This window comes from Chlamydotis macqueenii, chromosome 10 (genome assembly GCF_036417535.1).
Source record: "Chlamydotis macqueenii isolate bChlMac1 chromosome 10, bChlMac1.mat, whole genome shotgun sequence".
Taxonomy (NCBI): Eukaryota; Metazoa; Chordata; class Aves; order Otidiformes; family Otididae; genus Chlamydotis; species Chlamydotis macqueenii.
Window position 1 is genome coordinate 16298149 of NC_141565.1, and position 18474 is coordinate 16316622.

The 18474-nt window shown below is 42.0% G+C and overlaps 1 protein-coding gene across 21 annotated transcripts in view; it reads right to left on the bottom strand.

The window, feature by feature from the left end:
- MAGI1 (membrane associated guanylate kinase, WW and PDZ domain containing 1) overlaps positions 1-18474 on the bottom strand; it is a 341064-nt gene that overhangs the window by 89285 nt on the left and 233305 nt on the right. For all 21 annotated transcript variants that reach the window (XM_086755360.1, XM_086755380.1, XM_086755364.1 and 18 more), the window contains exon 3: positions 1340-1459. In XM_086755360.1, the coding sequence (XP_086611486.1) occupies positions 1340-1459 (120 nt within the window). The remainder of the gene's footprint in view (positions 1-1339; positions 1460-18474) is intronic.

Here is an 18474-nt window from a genome sequence, read left to right on the forward strand (position 1 = left end):
GCAATGGTGAGGCAGTTCAGTTGATCTATTTCGAGCACCATGACAAAGAAAACTAATTTAGTGTTATAATTAGAAACATGGAGAGGAACAAGCTCATCTTGGAGAAATGCTACTGCTGTAACGTTTGCATTGGTGCTGATGGAGCTAATCAGCTCAGAGAGGTGGAAGAGTGAAACCAAATTATACATCTAGCATCTTCATGCAAACCAGGTTTGACACCGCAATTGTCTGTAGTTGCGAAAAAAAGCAAGGTTTAAAGGTGACCTTACAACGGAGTTTTTAAAGCAGACTAAAAAAAAACAGTGCTTCAGGAATTTTTTTTTTTTAAGAGCTTGAAAACCAAAACCACATGTCACAATCTTTGTTCATATTTGATGACTGCTTTTCAAAGACTATCCAGCTATTTGTGTGTAGTTCACATTTTTAAATGTATTTCATGTTTCTTATTAATGGCTGCAAGAATAAGGCTTCTGCAGCTTAGGACAAGACCCATTTAAATTCTTGAAAATGGAAATGACATGAATGAGCTGAAGTACACTGGAAGGACTTCCAAATCTGCAACGTATTTCTTTTCATTGTCTTCTCAAGAGGTATGTTTGAATGTTCTCCAGGGGGAAAAGAAAAAAAGAAATAAAAAAACCAGCAAACCAAAGGAGTTTTCAATTTAAAACATATATAGATTGCAAGTTTAGTTTCACAAATCCTATTGTGTACCTAAATACGGCCAATTTGCCTTGCATTTCTCTGGGAGTCAAAGTTATCTTTCTCCTGCTCTCACCCTAGTGACATTTCAGTGCCCCTTGGCTGTCTCAGTGCTGCTGTTTGTAAAGATGTGCTGTAAAAAGGATCAACACAATGACCCAAGTTAGACGTAATTATTCAAGAATAAAGAAGAAAAACAAAAAGGCCCAAAGCAGTGCATCATAGTGAGACACAACTGGGTGATGAAGGATGTTTACTTAGGGAAGATGAAGGGAAAGAGAGACAGCAGGAGGGAAGAAAAAGTTAACAAGGAGATGGGCTATAGTGGACACAGAAAAAAATGCATTTTCATTCACTGCCGTGCTGTCTTCCCTCAGTATTTCGTTCCCAGATTTTGTATTAGATTTTCTTGGCCTACTAATGTTAACCTTTTGAGGTAGTTAACTTGAAGGAAAAAGACAAAAGCACAGCAATGTTGGAATTCCCTCTCTCAGGGTACACAGAGAAAAGGGAAGTAGAACACTAGGATGGACAGTGAGGTTCTAGCTCAAGCTGGTTAACTCCAGCGAAGGTGTTGCAAGTTCGGCGTCCTACCACGGTTATTTGAAGTGCTTTTTCGGTGCCCATGGCTCCATACCTTCATAAGTTCCTACTTCCAGAAGGGTCCCACTTCGCTCCAACTCCAGAAACTCCTCCACAGTCAGAAAGTTATAGTCCACACCAGGCACTTCTCCTTCTCTTGGAGGGCGGGTTGTGCCTGAAAGGAAAAATTGGCATGTTAATACAGTTGATTTCTTATCAAGAGTTAAGAGGGACAATTAAAAATGATCACAAAGATCCAACGGTATCTGTAAAACACAGTTTGGTGACCTACAGACAGTAGTGTGAAGAGTTCAGTTAGAAGTTAGGACACCACGTGAAAACAAGACAAGACACAGATTACAGGTTGAGCTGGCGGTACCAGTTGTTCCAATCAACGACAATGTTTTTGATATTCCCAGAAAGACTCTCTGGCAAAGAAATATCTCCTATCATATGCAGAAACACAGCTGGGAGAGTTTGGTAGCTGGGAATATGCCAGCAATTACCTTCCTGCCATTAGCACAGTCTCTCATACTTCACTAAAATTGCAATCTGTATTCTCAGATAAGGCAGTTTCTTTCCAGCTTCCATTATTTTTCTATTACTTCATCTCACTAAGTGGTCTTTCACATCAAAAATATATTTTCTATCCTATTTCTTCTTAATATTTTATCTCTATTTACGCTATTATTTTTTATTCGGCACTAAAAAGTACCGTGAGACAGTTCTGATGCACTGTTCACACATGTTCACTGAAGAGACAACCTGCAAACTCTTCTTACAGAAGTTCACCTATAAGCTCATTCCAGTTCAAGAAATACTGTTTCTTTTGAGCAATAATTCACACTGAATCTTTCTCAACAATTTAAGTAGTACTGATGGAGAACGGGACTCTGATCACTGCTAATCTGCCAGCTCTGAAACTCCTTTCCTGACCAGCTTACAGCCCGTTGAAGCATGGTGTAAGAGGAGTCATTTCATGATTTTTTGCTAAGATGGCTTGGGTCACTGCGTTTTAGGTCACTGAGCACAGCTTAATTGATTAGGATCAATTTCTGTTCAATAGCCTTTATTTTCCATGACTCTAGAGCCTAGGAGATGGCTGGATTCTGTACATCTCAAATTAATCATAAATTACAGATTTACAGACAGTACAGGAAACTGAGCCTGAGAAGAACAGGTTGGAGGTGTCCGAGTGCTGTGGCCACAACCAATCTGCTGGCTTGGGAATAACTTTAGAGATGTGAAAACCATACCTAACATTTAATGAAGCATGATTTCTCACTTCTGTGGGATTTTTCCGGCCCCTGGGCAGTGCCTTCTCAGTGCATACAATTTCTTAAACCCTCTATAAAAGGACTGAAGAAGGTATAAAGAATCTGAGTTTCTGGAAACTAATTCCATCTCTCAGAAGCTGCAAGAGCATCAATTTACCATGCCTGCATCTGGCAAATATTTTCCTCAAGTACCAGGGAAGCGGAAAGTCTGCTTATGCCCTATTCATCTGAGAGACTGTTCAAGAGGTCAGTCTTGACAGAGTGACATCCTTGAAAGACCATCACTAAACTAATTTCCTTGATAGACATCCACTTTCTCTAACATCCGCCATTTCTTGTTTCAAAATAGAAACACTCTCTTTTTTTTTTTCATTATTTACCATCAGCCTTCAGACAGTCCATAAATTCCTGTGCTTTTCTTATCATTCCTTCTCTTGGAGCTGTGTGAATGGGTGAAGGCAGGGGTAGGAAAAACAAAAGAAGGGATGGAAATCGTGATGGTTATCTTCACCCTACTAGCAGAATTACTCTTTCCTATTTGAAAGGATTCAATTTTGCATTCTGTGTATTCTTGAATTCTTACAGTAAGACTGCAACGACTTTTACCAAGTAGTTTGTAACAGAGGAGAGGTGTCTTTCACAGATCTAGACCTGGGAAATACTGGAATCGCACCACACGCCCCTCTCCACCCGAGTGCCTGTGTTTCCCTTCCCTTCAAAGGCAGCGAGGCTGAGCAGGCAATGCCCACACAGGTTCCTCCCTGGCACGCAAGGAGCAGGCATGCAGCCCACATCCAGGACGAAGGGGCACAGCTCCGATGCAGCACCTCCTCCCTGCGTGAGGAGGAAGAACGGAAAGCTCCAGCAGTAAGCATGTCCAAGGATGCGCTGTAGCAGTCCCATGCCTGCAGCACAATGGAAGTCAGAGTTTGACTCCGTAATGTTCCTCAACCAATGCATCAGTCAAATGTCACGCCAAATCATGTGGCACACGTGACAAAGCTCAGGATGTACTTTTTTCCCAATAAATAACAACACATATTTATGAAATACAAAGATCAGGAAACTTCAGAATTCATTTTACTTCATCTTTTAAAGCCCTCTTATTTTCTTTATCTGTATCTTCCCACACAGAGTATTTATTAATTTTTTTTTTTCCTCCTGAACTTTTATAGCGGTGAAATTGCAGTCAGCAGTTTACTAGTGCTGGCTGCCTATTTGACACGACAATTATATCTCTGCCATAATTCCTCTGAGCCATTTTAATGGATCTATTTGTTTCATCTCAGTGTTCTTAATTTCCTGAATATGTTCAAGTCAAAAAAAATCGCAGATGTGCTCGCTATCAGCATGCTTGCCTGCAACACACGCTGAATGTATGAGAAACGCCAAGTCGCCGCGGAAAAGAAAAACATTACATCACAGAGATAACATTTGTCACCTCGCGTCAGTCCTCAGCAACAAACAGAGGGAAAATAAAAACTACACTGGTTAGCATATCTTATCTGGGCGAAGGCGAAAAACCCAACAACTTTCCATGTTGCTGTCTAGAGCAAAGATTGCTTGCAGATGCTCGGGCTGTTATCCCGCTTCACATCTGAGCAAGTGTTACTGAATGCAATTCAGCAAGGCAGGGGGAAGGGAAAACCCGCCTTCGTTTTTCTTGTAGCAGAATGACAGGCTGCCGGCTGGACACACGCCTGGCAGATGGCATTTCAAAGAGTTTTCATGAACCATCTGGGATGTGTACAATGATTACAAACCACACTTACAACAAAGCCAGAAGGGCTGCTTCACAGGGAGGGTGGGGGGAGAGGGCGGGTGGGAAGAAAGGGGGAAAGAGAAGAAAACCAAGGGGCGCGTAAGTGAACTCAATGACTTTTCTCAGGTACAGGATGCTAAAAATAATCGGGACCTTCCACCCCAAACCCTTCCATGGCCTGGAACAACCGCTTGTCCACCATGCAACATACGTGTGCGCCGCTCAACACCATTGCTGGCTGCACCATTGGAGCTTTCTGCCGATAAACACTAAATTGTAATTAAGCCTCTCATCATTAACGTGACTTAATTATGTGCAAAGCATAGTATGTGTGCCCCCTCCCCACTTTCAAAGTGCATTTCAGCATCCTTACCACAGGATGGTCATCACCAAAGGAGAGGGCTGCGGAAATGACTGTATGTTTTATCAGAGCTAATAGCAGGCCAGATCTCTGCTAATGGCAGAATTAATTGAGCACAATAAGTGGTGTAGATGGCCCAAACAGAAGTTAAGATACTCCACTGGAAAAGGCAAGCCAATCAGATTTTCATATGTTAACCTGGCTGACACATTTGCACTGAAATATTAAGTGGCATCAAATCTTACTGCCATTAGGTAGCAATTTAGCTAATTAATATGAGGTATGTCCCACTGTGTAACTAGCTCAGAATTGCTAATGCTACAACAAGAAGAAACTGTAAGACAAATTGTGTGGTTACCAGCTCCTTCTGTACATTTAATGCTTCATAAATTTTCACTCTTATTTGGTTAGAATGTCCCACAACACATAAAACTAGTTAGAAACATCAAGCGCACAGGGGAATTGCTCAAATCTTCTGCAACCACAGCAGACTTCAGAAAACATGTAAATAAAAATAAGGCAACTGGTTAGCACTGTAGGTTTTACCTTCTCTCCTGGTTTGGGGAGGTAAAACTACATATAACACGGGAGGCCTAGATGCTAGGTGAAACGTTTGCCCCACTGTTGGTTTGGCTGTCACACTCAAAGTAGCTGCATCCTAGTTTACTCATGCACCACTAACGCCTGGGCCACAGAAGATGGATCTCACCATGGGCTGGAGACCCCACCTGAGAAATTGCTTATAGACACAAGTGAGTTTGCCCACACAGAGTCCATTGCTGTACTTAAGCTAAGTCAATTAAAGCTTGTCATCCATGCCTAGAATAACTGGACTGTGGCTCAGAGGTACTGATCCTGACTATCAACTATTATTCTGAATAATTTAAGTGTCCATTTAAAAGACAAATAGCTGCTGCTGTGGTGTTGTCTGTCAACCACGCTGACAATTACCCAACATGAGCCTCAATTATAGTATGGCCAGATTGTTCATATGTGATTCAGGGCCTGTTTAGCTCCTTATCAATCTACCAGGGCCTCACGTTAAGCTTTTAATAGTCACTGATGCCCTGCTGCTAAATTAATCAGAATCTTGTTTATTGTAACCTAAAAATAAGACTTCAAAGGGGCTGTAGTCACTTCAATTACTTTCTTGTTAAAACAAAAACAGTTCTTGAGCAGTAATTCTGTTACCATGTACCAAAACAGCCCCTAGCAAGTCATTTAGAAGTTGACTTCTCAAGTGCAGAACACCTACACCTCCCGTTTGCAAAGCAGCGATTTCTGCAAACTCCTCATCCAGTTTCACTGGCTGGCCATGGTAATTCGGTCAGCCACCAAACTTGCCATTGCTCTTAAAGACCGGTATTTTTGAAAAGGAGGAGACTGCTCTCATCACCAACACTGAAAAAAACCTCAGCTGCCAAGGAAGAAACAAATAAGGAAAACAGCTCCTCATCCCTCTGCTGTGTTTAGAAGTCACCTTCTTCCCTCGTGACACAGGATAATTTGGAGAGCCTGCTTTGGCTCTCCTGCATCTGTCACCTATGGTGCCAGATAACTGGAAGGCAGGACAAACTCCACAGATCTGTTAATGGCAAGCAGAGGAGGGAAAAGAGGCAACCTGATCACCAGCCAAGCTCAAGGCAGAACTTATCTGCAGCGCAGCATGAGGAACAGCCTTATCCACATAAACCAAAATAAAGAGTAACCTATCTGTAAGAAAACACTGTACACAGAACTACTTCATCTCATTGACTTCTGGGGTTATCCAGACTAAGACTGCTGACTGTTTTTTTTTTTCAACAGCAGTAGAAAGAATTTTACTTGGACATTGTAATGCTATCCATCATACACATGTGTGGCCCCACTCACCTATGGTAAGGGGCAATTTATAGCTGTAACTATATGAAAATACAGAAGCTTCAGAGAGGCCTGGTCTGTTGCAAACCAAACATGCTCGACTTATAAAGACTATTTTCTCCTAAAACTCGAAACTCAGGAAGCTCATTCTGGGATTTGAAATGTTGTCTGTCCCTTCTCTAGCCAGTGATTTGATACCTATAAACCACAAGAACGTGATGAGCATTCAAAATTTCTCTGTGGCGGAGTAGAAATTCAGTCCAAAGGAGAATGTGGTCTGTCGCTAGAAATTAATTCACAGCTCTGTTAATGATGCATGCGCAGGAACAGATGCTGATTGACTCTTCCTGTCCACACAGATACCTGCAGTACTAAAAGCAAAATTTCTGTCTCCGTGGTCAGCAGAAATGACTGATTAAACCCAGAAAATAGCTGACGAAGACAAACCTGTCTTTCTACAGACACATTTCAGAGAGAAAGGCATTTCGTTGCTGTGGTCTGAAGTAATTTTTCTTCTATAGGGGGCGACGGAAGGGATTTGCACAAAGGGCTCAGTATCTCCTTCTCCCACCAGCCTTTCCAGCCACACTAAGTGGCCACAGCAACAGCTCGTGAGGATCCCCTTCAGCTCAAAGGACTGTGCCAGCCATGCACACGGCCAACGGCAGGTTGATCCCCAGAGCACGTAAAAGCCCCTCTCCCTCTTTCTGAGGCACCACGTCCAGTCACATCTCTCTGGCCCTTTCTCTCAAAAAAGCACTGCCTGCCTGGAGCCCCCCTGGAGAAACGAGTCAGCCAAGTCGCACAGCAACAGCTCGGCGTTTGTATACCCTCCAGCAGCAAGTTATTTTTGTCCCTTTTCAATCTATTTTTGGTATTCCTGTGGCCTTCACTGCCATCAAATAAGAACACTGATAATCTTCAACACATTTATCCTTATAGCATTTTGAGGCAGAGACAGACGATTTCTTTACATTTTATAGAACAAGATCAGCCAGACCTTGGCTCTCAAAGGACTTCAGGAGCCTAATTCTAGAGAAATCAATGAGATTTAGGAAACCCTACAGATGAAGATCAGGGCCTAACAGATTCAAAGGGAGAAAATATAACTTGCTGCTGTGCTGGGGCTTTGCCAGCTCGTTTGTACGTGTCGTGAAGCACCACTCCGTGGCTACAGAAAGCCATGAGGGAGTTTGCTCTCAAATGCAGTATCAATTTAAGAGAAACTGATAATTACCCAATGAGTAGAAGTAAGGGTACAAAACCTGCCACACTCCCCAAGAAAGCTATCTTTAAGACGACCTGTTTAAGGATCCATGCCAAATATTCGAATACAGAGGCACCTCCCTGACCTGGGAACGTACCACCGATGGCACTACTGCAGTGTGGCAGTTACTAATGCAGCTACAACCTCTTCATGTGCCCTTCAGAGCATTCATTTGCTTTCTTCTAAGGAAAAAATACTATTTGGCATAAAACAAAACATAAATGTTCTTGGGTTTGCAATGGCAGCAGCTCGCCTTCTGGGCCCCTTTCTTTGAGTAAGTGCTGTTACCTCACCAGACACCTGCAGCCGAATCCCTCTCATTTCCCACGAGGTGGGACACCCACCAAGAAGATTAAACGTCATGAACTAATGAGTTTGCCATTAATCCTGTGTTCACGGAGTCCAACAGCACGACATCCGCTGATTTAAATAGTGAACTACCGATGAAAAAGCAAACTATCTACCTCCTTGGTGAGACGACCGTAGCTGTAACTATGCACAGTTTTATTCTTTCTAATATACGGATTAGTGTAATAAAGTGTAATTTTATAAATCAATAAAGCTGTAGTAATGAGATTGCACTGTAATGTTCTGCGTTTAAATATTGGCACAGAAATGAATGAAAATTGCCATTTGTGTAAGTGTGTATGTGACTTATGGGAAGTGAAATTAGCTGCAAGTAAATTAACAGGGTGATTATATACTTGCATTTATGTTCAGTTTCTCTCATATATGCATTTTTAGAAGTCTAGATAATGCTACAGCCATGACACATACCTTTATTTCAAAAGGAAAATTTTTCTTCTACGTAAAAATTGTCATAGTTACTTTCAGTAGAAATTTTGTCTATCTTGGAAAGGGCTACAGCCAAAGATGGTAAATTAAATACATACAGTGGATAATTAAATAGCACTCTTATTATCTGGTTATTTTTAATCTTGTAGATCATTCACAAGATGGGGGCGGGTGCGTGCTTAAAAATCTTCTTTGAAAGTCACGGGAGACCTGGGATGTTGGGTCGCTTCCACACAAACAGCACTTTTAAACAACTACCTTATTGTCTCATTTATAAGTCCACATTATAGGAAGTAGTTTAGCTGGAGGTACAACCTATTTTCCTTTATAGCTGCTTTTTTTCCACAGGTACTTGCAAAGCTACCGGATTTCTACAAACTGTCAAAGAGAAGGCGTAGCCCAATCTCAGAGTTTTGTAAGTCAAAGGCTAGCACGAAAACCAAGCTGTGAACTGGTCAGCAGAGGCACTCAACTGCTCAGAAATAAACCACCCACCAGCGCCCTGTCATGTCTGGCTGAGGGGCCGAGCTTAAGACAGTGTAGTATTAAAAACCGTTTGTCATTAACTACGGGATCTTCACGCGGCTTGGTATAAATTTTCAGTAGGTCATATTTGAGTAGAATAATGGAATAGGAAAAAATAGAACACACTCAAACCTTTTGTTTAGTGTTAGAGACAGATGCCTGGGAGCAGAGGGCTTTGGGAACGATGAGGGGCCAAGACAGCAATCGAGACTGGGTACACTGTGAACTCTGGCAAGATGAATTGCCACAGAGCAAAGAGAGACGCAAAACCATGCAAGTCAGATAAGCTGAGTTCACGGGCTTTCCAGGAAAAAATTAAGGGTTTTGTGAGCATTTCACAATCCTTTTCACCCACCGTGAAGTACTGGAGGCATTTCCCAGTTTGGTGGAAGACATGCAGTGGAGACCTGAAGCAGAAATACAGTGAACAAGAACTCAAAGGATAGTTTTATCTTGGATTTTTAAAATAAAAAAAAAAATAATGAAAATTTGTTTGGCCAATACATATGACTATTGTAACCAAAGAAAGAACTAAAAAAAAAAAAAAACAAAACCCAAAAACACATCAGAAACTACTTTTAGCCATATATGTGAAATCTGTCTCTCAGTGAGATTAGCAGTAGATCTTCCCAGGAGCAAGATCGCCCATTTGTTCCCCACAAGGACACTACTACACAAGCTGCCACAATTACTGGAAGGAAAAAACTCTTTTTCTTTAAAACTTGGATACAAAAAAAAAATTAATCTCCCCAAGAGAAGATATCCTATTTTTCTATCCTACTTCAAGGCTTCAGATGTCTCTTATGAACAGATATTGTAATTAAGCTCATAGTAAATGGAGTATCCAACACAGACTGAACACCTGCAGTATTTCAATTCAATTTTTATTCAACAACGTTTGCCTTCAACACCTGCATACATATGTGCACATATATCCATGAAAAGCTATTCTGCACTTCAAAGCTATAGTAGTAAATAGGAGATTATTTGATGTCCAATAGCTCAGCTGCTTAGACAAAGATTACCTCCCTCCCTCACTGTTTGTCTTCCAAGGCTGTTTGTACCACCGCGATAAGTAAGTACCACACAATGCGGGTCATCCCTGGTTGGGTGTGTTATAAAACTCTTTTTGTTGACTTTAATTGCTCTTCTAGCAGACCTTTAATTTGCAGTTAAAAGTCTTAACAAAACACCTCACCTAATAGCATGTGCCTAAAACTAGATGAGTCTAACCTCTGTAAAATTCCACCAGAGAAAGAAAGAGTCATATAAAACATACACATTTATCTCTGAGGCATTGCCTAAAGTTTGTTTCAGTGACCACATCCAGCCTACTGAAAAGAGAGACTTTTAAAAAAAAAAAAAAAAACCAAAAAACAACAAACCACAACACCAATCCACAGGACATCAATATCATTACTTAAACCAGACTTTTCACCTGAACACAATATACTGGAGATGCTGTCCCCTATCACAGGGCTGCAAAATGGTGTCAACTTAATGGACTTCCAACTGCAATAACCTCATCACACTCTTAGAAAGCCACGAGTCTCCTGTGGCTCTTCAATTTTCGGCTCTGCCCACTCACCAACCCTTGGTTCAGATGGGTCTTGTTCCCTGACAAACCCTCCTTGACCTTTACTCCGGAGTTTTCCAGTTCCATATTCAGTACTGACCGATAAATGCAAATGTATCGGATATAGCAAGAAGCACACAGATTAGAGAAACACACAGTCATGCAGCCATATGGATGCACTCACTGTAAAACTCAGGGGAAGGACTGGAACAGACAGCAAATCTACCCAGCGATATGCACATTTAGGCATGATTCCCTACAGATCCTGTGCCTTAATTTTACCTGTTCTTAACTGCTACCAATTTCTGTAGGGTTGTTTGTTTTGCTTTTTTTTTCAGTAGCTCTGAAAGGCACGCTTTAGTTCTTCACAATTGCTAACGCTTTAGCTGGTTGAAAACATTCTCCTGGTTCACTTTCTGTAATGTCGTGACTAGGTAACTGCACAGGATGCTGAAAAAATGCCAAACATTGAGAAATTGATTGGTGTTTGCTTTTTGGATTCATCTCTATTGATAATCGGAAGTCTTAAAATGTAAAAGAAAATAATTGTATTAATTTTAAATTATTTTCTTATCTCACCAAAATAAAAAGTATTAGAATATTACTTACAGTTCTCTTGCTGTAAATCCCACACCACCAACTCTAACACAGAAAGAGTTTATTAATCCTTATAGTTTTGTAAGTGCAATAAAATACTAAAGAAAATGTGAGTTACAATACATTTTCCTCACTTTGAATTAAAACATTCCCTAGTACAGTAATCCTGCTGGTTAGGTAGCGCGTAACCCTGCATCTCTGCCGTCCAAAGCTGTCATGCTATTGATAATGTATATCGGCTTCTCCATTTATTTTATTGCTTTTTCATTTATACAGAAATAATAAAAATCCTGCCTCCCAATCCTGTCATCATCTGTGAATTCCATAGGCTATACAGCCACAGCGTGCTTTACTCTGCCTTGCTGAAGCCAAGCACCACCCCTACAAAATACGCCAGAGCTTAAACCGAGGACAATGATGTACTGTTTTGCTGAAATGATTTTTGCTTCATTTCATCTGATTACTTCTAGTGACACCTTCTCTCTGTTAAATGTCCCTGCGTAGGCGTTTATAGCTCACACAAAACAATCATTCCATCACATTACACACTCCGTCATTTTATTAGCTTCTTGCAAATCATTTTCTGCAAGTGCCCCAATTCTAAATGCCATTTTAAACTCATTTGCTAGTTTACCGATGCCCTTCTCATATTGACTGGCCAACAGACAACACGAGATGCCACATGGAGCCATAACGCCAGCAGCTCCCGCTTTCACTGCCGCGAGTAATTCCAGAACATTTCCAGGTCCCCACCGTCACTGCTTTGAATCCAACGTAAACAAACAGCAGACAAAAATTATCTTCACTCAATTGTCTGGTAGTCCAAACAAAATGAGCTGTTCCTTGTCTTGCCTCCAATTCCCAACAAACAAAAACACCACCAGATTTTAGCTTGTACCTGTGTCGGCATCACACCAAGGATATGGAAGTAATTCTGAAAACCACAATTACCTCCTCAGCTGAGACACAGCTGGTGGAAGACGTTGTGATCTGGGATATTGAGAAGACTCTTTTCCCAGAAATCTGGTTTCTCATGTTACTAGATCAGTGCATGCCTGAAAACACACAATCAGATCTAGGCTTTAGAAAAACACAGAGATAAGATCCTCTCAGAAGTATCTATATGTTACTTGACTTAGAGGACAGTCAAGCGATTATCAGAAAGATAGAATGTTTTTCTTCAGGACAAGGATGTCATATAGCAGATAAGACCTCATTAAAAGCAAGAAGTTTAAAGTTAAACTCCAGCACTTATTTGCAAAGCGTGAAGCATTTATCCTTTGACAACTGTGTCGAGTCCTGCAGACGAGTGATGTAGAGGAAACCACTTTGCCAGACAGATGCTGGTACAGAACTGGTAACGGCATCTGCTGCAAATCACCTGCTTAGTTCAAAGCACACAAGTATCCCAATTGCTTCAAGACCAGTTTACATGCTTCACATTAAACACGTGCTCAGGTTTCTGCAGGATAGCAGCCTAGAGGCAATAAATGTTTTCTGGATCAAATAACCAAACATTTTTTTGGTCTTAGCTGGGGTTCTGACTCAGGACACTCTACTGATTTGAGGATATGTACGGCCGCCGCTGCCCATCACGCTGGTGGAGCCAACGAGGCTGGCAGGCACCGGTGGTCCCACCACCGAGAATGTCCCAGGCTCCACCAGGCCCATGCTGACACACTGGGTTGTGAAGGGCAACACACATTTTCTTCACATTTGTTCTCACAAAGGTGACAACCAGTGGCAGAGCAACACGGTAGTCAAAAAGGCTAGTAAGATCTTACTGGTTTCAAGTAAACCCATGAGACATGGTGAACCAGAGCCTTGACTACCAGACTAGCCACCCATTAATCCGTTAGGAGTCTAAATCCCCAGTACAATGACGTACAGATGTGTACTTAGATGAAGTCATAAATGAAATATAGCAGCAAAGCTCAAACATTTGAGAGCATGATTGGTGACGTATCATTTTGTGACACCGGAACAATTTTTTTTTTTTTTACAGAAACATTTCTCTTGCCCTGTTTAGGAAGCATTGCAGAAAAGTAAAAGAAAACCAGAAAGGAATCCCTGCTGCCTCTGAAACTGCAGGATGAGGGTGACCAGGACCCAACAGATGTGACATAATTTAATCCCAGGCATTTTATATGTTTAAAATAACAATAAACCAAACACTCAATCCTCCAACATCCATCAAAAAATCTGAGCAACTCCCACTTGCCAGTATATTCACCTTCAAAATGCCTTCAGCAAGGGGGGAAGATGAAACTGTGCCCATTTTTCCAGTGGGTTACAGAGGCGCAGAGAGGCCAAGCTGGCAGCCCAAGCTCGGAGCCAGTTAGGAAGCGAAAGGGCCGAAGGTCACTTGTGTCACACAATTCTGTGGTGAGCAGACAATGTTTTGGGGCTAATAGCATTACGTGCTCCGTGATGCTGATCTGTTGAGATAAACATGACAGTTCTTGATGATGGTTTCATCAGAGGGACGCGCTGACTCAATATTTAGGCAGAGCGGCAAGAGCTGTTTATGTGCATACATTGAAAAACAACAGATGACTTCTGGAGCAAAACACGTGGGTAAAATCCTCTCTGGAGGCAATACAAAAGAGCCAAAGTAGCTAAAGCACTTTCCCACAGTGACTGTGCAGTAAAGTGAATTAGAGCTCTGTATCGCCATCATCCATTATCCCATATATTTTTAGCAATTCTTAGATTAATAACTAGAAAGAGCCAATAAAACAGTATTACAAGGAAATATACATCTTTCTGATGAATTGCCACTCGCTCCTTTCAGGTCATTTCATACCTCAACATAAAATTAAAAGTTTGAAACACTCACTATAGCATTTTTCCTACCACTACTGCCATATGTTATGCTTTACACTTCCTAGATGAATGCATCACACTAATTATTATGTTATTATTTTTCTCTCTAACTGTTAGGCCAAATTAGTCTACTTCCAGAGTTGAAGGGTAAAACAATTATTAACGCTTCCAAACATCCATTTGGCAAAAAAAAAAAAAAAAAAAAAATCTGGTGAGGGGAAAACATTGCTGTGAGTTGTGAGAAAGTATTTTGTCTATTACACAAATACCATCCTCTCCTCATACTGTAGCTCTCTTTCACCTACAAGAACATTAATTGAGATATGCCAAGAGTGTAAGCAAATGTACTTGAAAACCACAGCTCTGAGACGTTCTTCAAAACATATAAAAAGTCATTAACACTTGTATTTCCTTGGAGCCAACTCTACCAGGCTAGAATTGCAAGGCCTGCAGCTTGGAGAGATTCATCTCTCCTCCAACTCCATTGGTTCTTCCCAGCTCTCCGTTAGAGGCCACATAATCGTTCTTCTGAGAGCTGAAGTTGATTTCCCGGATCATTTTACTCATTGGGAGTCTCATTTATTATTGAAAATAACAGAAACTTGACCTTCCCTGGAGATTTTTACAGAGGTTCAGACTCTAGGTGAATTTGTCCAACCTGCATAATGCAAGTCAATTCCTCCCAGGGTAAAGCAGCACTCAAAGGGAACAAGGCTGGCAGAATTGAACTTTTTGTGCATAATTAATGCAACCATCGATCAACGAGAGCTTAGATTTAGAATTTTTCTGCAAGATAGATGCACAAGGATGAACTTACACACTGCTAAAAAGTCTAACTTTGACAAAGCTTCTTTGATTAATGACACTCTTCTGCTACCGCAAACCTAAGGGGGTATTTTCCATGGTGCACACATCAGCGTCATTCAGGAGAAATGATTCACAGTAAATGGTGCCAGTTGTGACTCTTGCTTGTCATAGATCTAGATACAGTGTCTCTCAAGGACACGGAACTGATTTCCTTGTCTATTCCTCACTTAGCGTGTGCAAGCAATTCCCACTAGCACCAGTGGGAGTTACACACGTGGCCATAAGAAGACACCAATGAAAGCTCAAGTGCTGAAGATACCTACAGGCTATTCGAGGTACTTTTTAATGATCTCTGGCTTACACTCCTAATCTTTCCGGAAACCATGGCTACAGAGTTCCCGCAACGTGTGAATTTACAAACTATAATGGATTAATCCAGACTGGTATACATGCTAGTCAGGGAGAAACGGTCATAATACTTGCATAACTGGATTTACAAAGCAGCTCATTCTCAGTCATCCAGGACTTGCTGTCCCTCGTCTCAGGTCTAATGGTAGTGCAAAGAAAAACGAGTTGCTGGTAAGAATGTGTGGTCCACCAAAGGCACCCACAACCAATGTTCAGGTACTGTCAGTGAATTCTTGCTGGCAGCCACAATTGGCCCTAATGGTCAGTCTCTTTGAAACCATGAAGGGCAGAAAAACAACTCTCCTTATCACATCCTTCAGGGATAATGCCTGGGCACAATCACTCTTGCCTTGAGGTACAGAAATGGACCAAATGACCTCCTCCTTCAAGGTCTCCTCTTAAGTCTGCAAATCACAAGAGCTGGCAACGCTGTAATCATGTGGCAGAAATTTCAGGAGAAGGGCAGACTTGTTCTAAATTATGTCACAGTTGTAGTAAAGTGTGCTGGTAGATTAGGATTTTTTTTTTACAAAGGTATCCAAGCCAACTCATTCATCTGTTTAGAGTATGCCTCTTTTAAATGGGTTTTTACAGAGCGCACATCTACACTGCAGTCACTCGAGGACAGAGCTCAGCAGCCAAGTATTTATGGATTTGTTAGGGCAGGTGCTGCAGCTTGCCAAGGGCAGGAGATTGTGCAACTGGATTATAGGCAACACTCAACTTCAAATCCAGCCAAGGACCTTTACACACCTGTGAGCAACCCTTCACAGCGTAGACAGTGCCAGACTCACCTCCACATGCAGGCTTATATAAATTCACGTTGCAGATTAAAGGTTTAAAAGTTTGCGAGATGTTAAGTTTCCACCCTGATAAGCATGATGCCACATGCTCAGCCAGCTCCCATCCCCTCCTCACCTCCAAGTGCCCCTTGCCCTCTTCAACTTGCACATCTCCACCTCCCGCTGCCGGCTCATCCTCACATCATCCCTGGGGGCAGCACAGCCTGGCAGCCCTCAGTAGTTGCATTGGAATTAAACAATACCAACTAATTTTAAATTACATGCTGCGTAACTTTGGAAACAGCTGTGTATGATAATCACGGTCCAGGCAGAAAAAAAAGCTGGTGGCATGACCAAAAGAACATGTTTAGAGAGACAGAGAGAGATACGGATGAACCAAAATGCCTGTACTCTTCAGCTCTCAGCTTTGTGCAGGGCTGCAGTTTTCTGGCTTAGCACATCAGGAGACTATAATAGAAGGGCTTATTATATTTTAGGGTTGGGTTGTGGTTTTTTTTTTTTTCATACCAGTTCAAGGAATTCCCCCTTCCTTCACAAACACAGGGTTTCTGTCCCTCTCTTGGATAGGAACAGGTGAGATCAGAAGGAAAAATTTCCTGCTTTTTGTATAACTCCAGTTATGTCAGATCTGCTCCCAGCACATACTGAAATTTTTGGAGCATGTTAGTTGTTAAACCTCTGCTAAATTAGATTCTCCCTTCCTCATCCCTTTCTATCCTAGCACAAAGGGCAGTGGACAACCTCTGCGAGTCTCCTGGAGACTGAAACTGCATCTTGTTACAGGTATTTCTGGTAGAAAAGTACCCTTGGCTCACATCTAACACATCCATAGCAGTCCAGCTATTATATTTTTCAAATGCATAACTTGGACCTTGGGATAAGGTCCCAACTTTCTCACCAACGAGGGATGAGAACTGCAGGTGGAGACACCCCTCCCACACAGGTTGCAGGAGCACTGGACCATAACATCACTTCTATCTACTTCTTCCACGGAAGTAGCAGTGGCTACAAAAGATGCCAGCTCCTGCATCCTCATGCTCCGCTTCAAGACACATCTCTTGTCACCACCAAAGCAAATGGAAGACCAAATCTGTCACATGGACTGTACTGACTTATCTGCATTAAGAAGCATGTCTACTTGCACTCATCAGGTCATCCAGACATGAAGATGTTCTTAGTGATTAAATCCTGGAAGGTTATTTTTTCTCTCCTTAGAGTACTTGAAGGAAAGTCAAAGTTGATGCTACCTCCCTCTTTGAGAGCTAGCTTAGTTCACATGCTAAGATTAAACAGCAGAACGTGTCCAGGTCTGCATGATGGGTTGACATCTCAGTTAGGAAAGCGTAAGAGAATGCCTGGGTTATGCTGATCACTTCTAGAAAAAGAGAGCTTTCGTCACTCACCAAGAGCTTCCTAGGGCAAGTTTCTATCTCATCTTCAAGGCAGTTCCTCCCTTACTTTGCACACCTCCACATGCTCCATGTTCTGATTTTGCAAATGATGAACTTGTGCAATATAAATAAGGCTCTTTTACAGGAGTCACTAATTTCCTATAGCTCAAGTTCAGAAGCAGAGAGAGTTTGCCACAGGACATCGGAGCACCAAAGATCTGTCATCACTTTCTAGGCGATAAGTTTTTATGAAGGTCTCCTACGAACAGCCTTGCCTCTCTCCTCACGCGTTTCCCAAAGGGAACACAAATGGTTAATACTCAATTACCTTGATAAAACTACAAACCTCCACCGCTCTGCACGTTTCACCTCTCAGCTCAGTGAAAACAAGCAAGACCTGATTGCACGAGTCTGGGTCCCCACAACCGTACCAATAAGGAACAGTGGCGCAGAACAGGAATGTATTATCCCTTCAAAGCTCTGCCGACACATGGGCCCAGGCTTCATTATCACCTCTGGAGTTTACACCGCTGTGTGCTATAATTGGAAGTGTGTCAGAACTCAGGCAGAGCATTGCAAATGCCACCGGTTGCTTCGCTGGCATGAATACGATAACCAGCAGAACATGAGCCAGATCTGAGTCCTCAAACAGAGACTCAGTATCACCCTCCTCTCCTGTTAGAAAAAGAACATATGGGATGTTTTGAAGAACAAGAGGCCGGTTCATACTGCACAGACCCAGGGACGCAGGTCAACGCCAGCCTCCTGCCCGGAACTAACGCTGTGGCAAATGGGGCTGAGGGTGACAGGAGGAAGAGGGCAGACCCCGCAGTGAGAAAAGGGGTTAAAAATGCCATTAAAAACTTAAAGAAAAACAACTCTGAAAAGCTGACCTTTGTAAAACAGACTCACATGAAAAGTACCATTTTCATAAC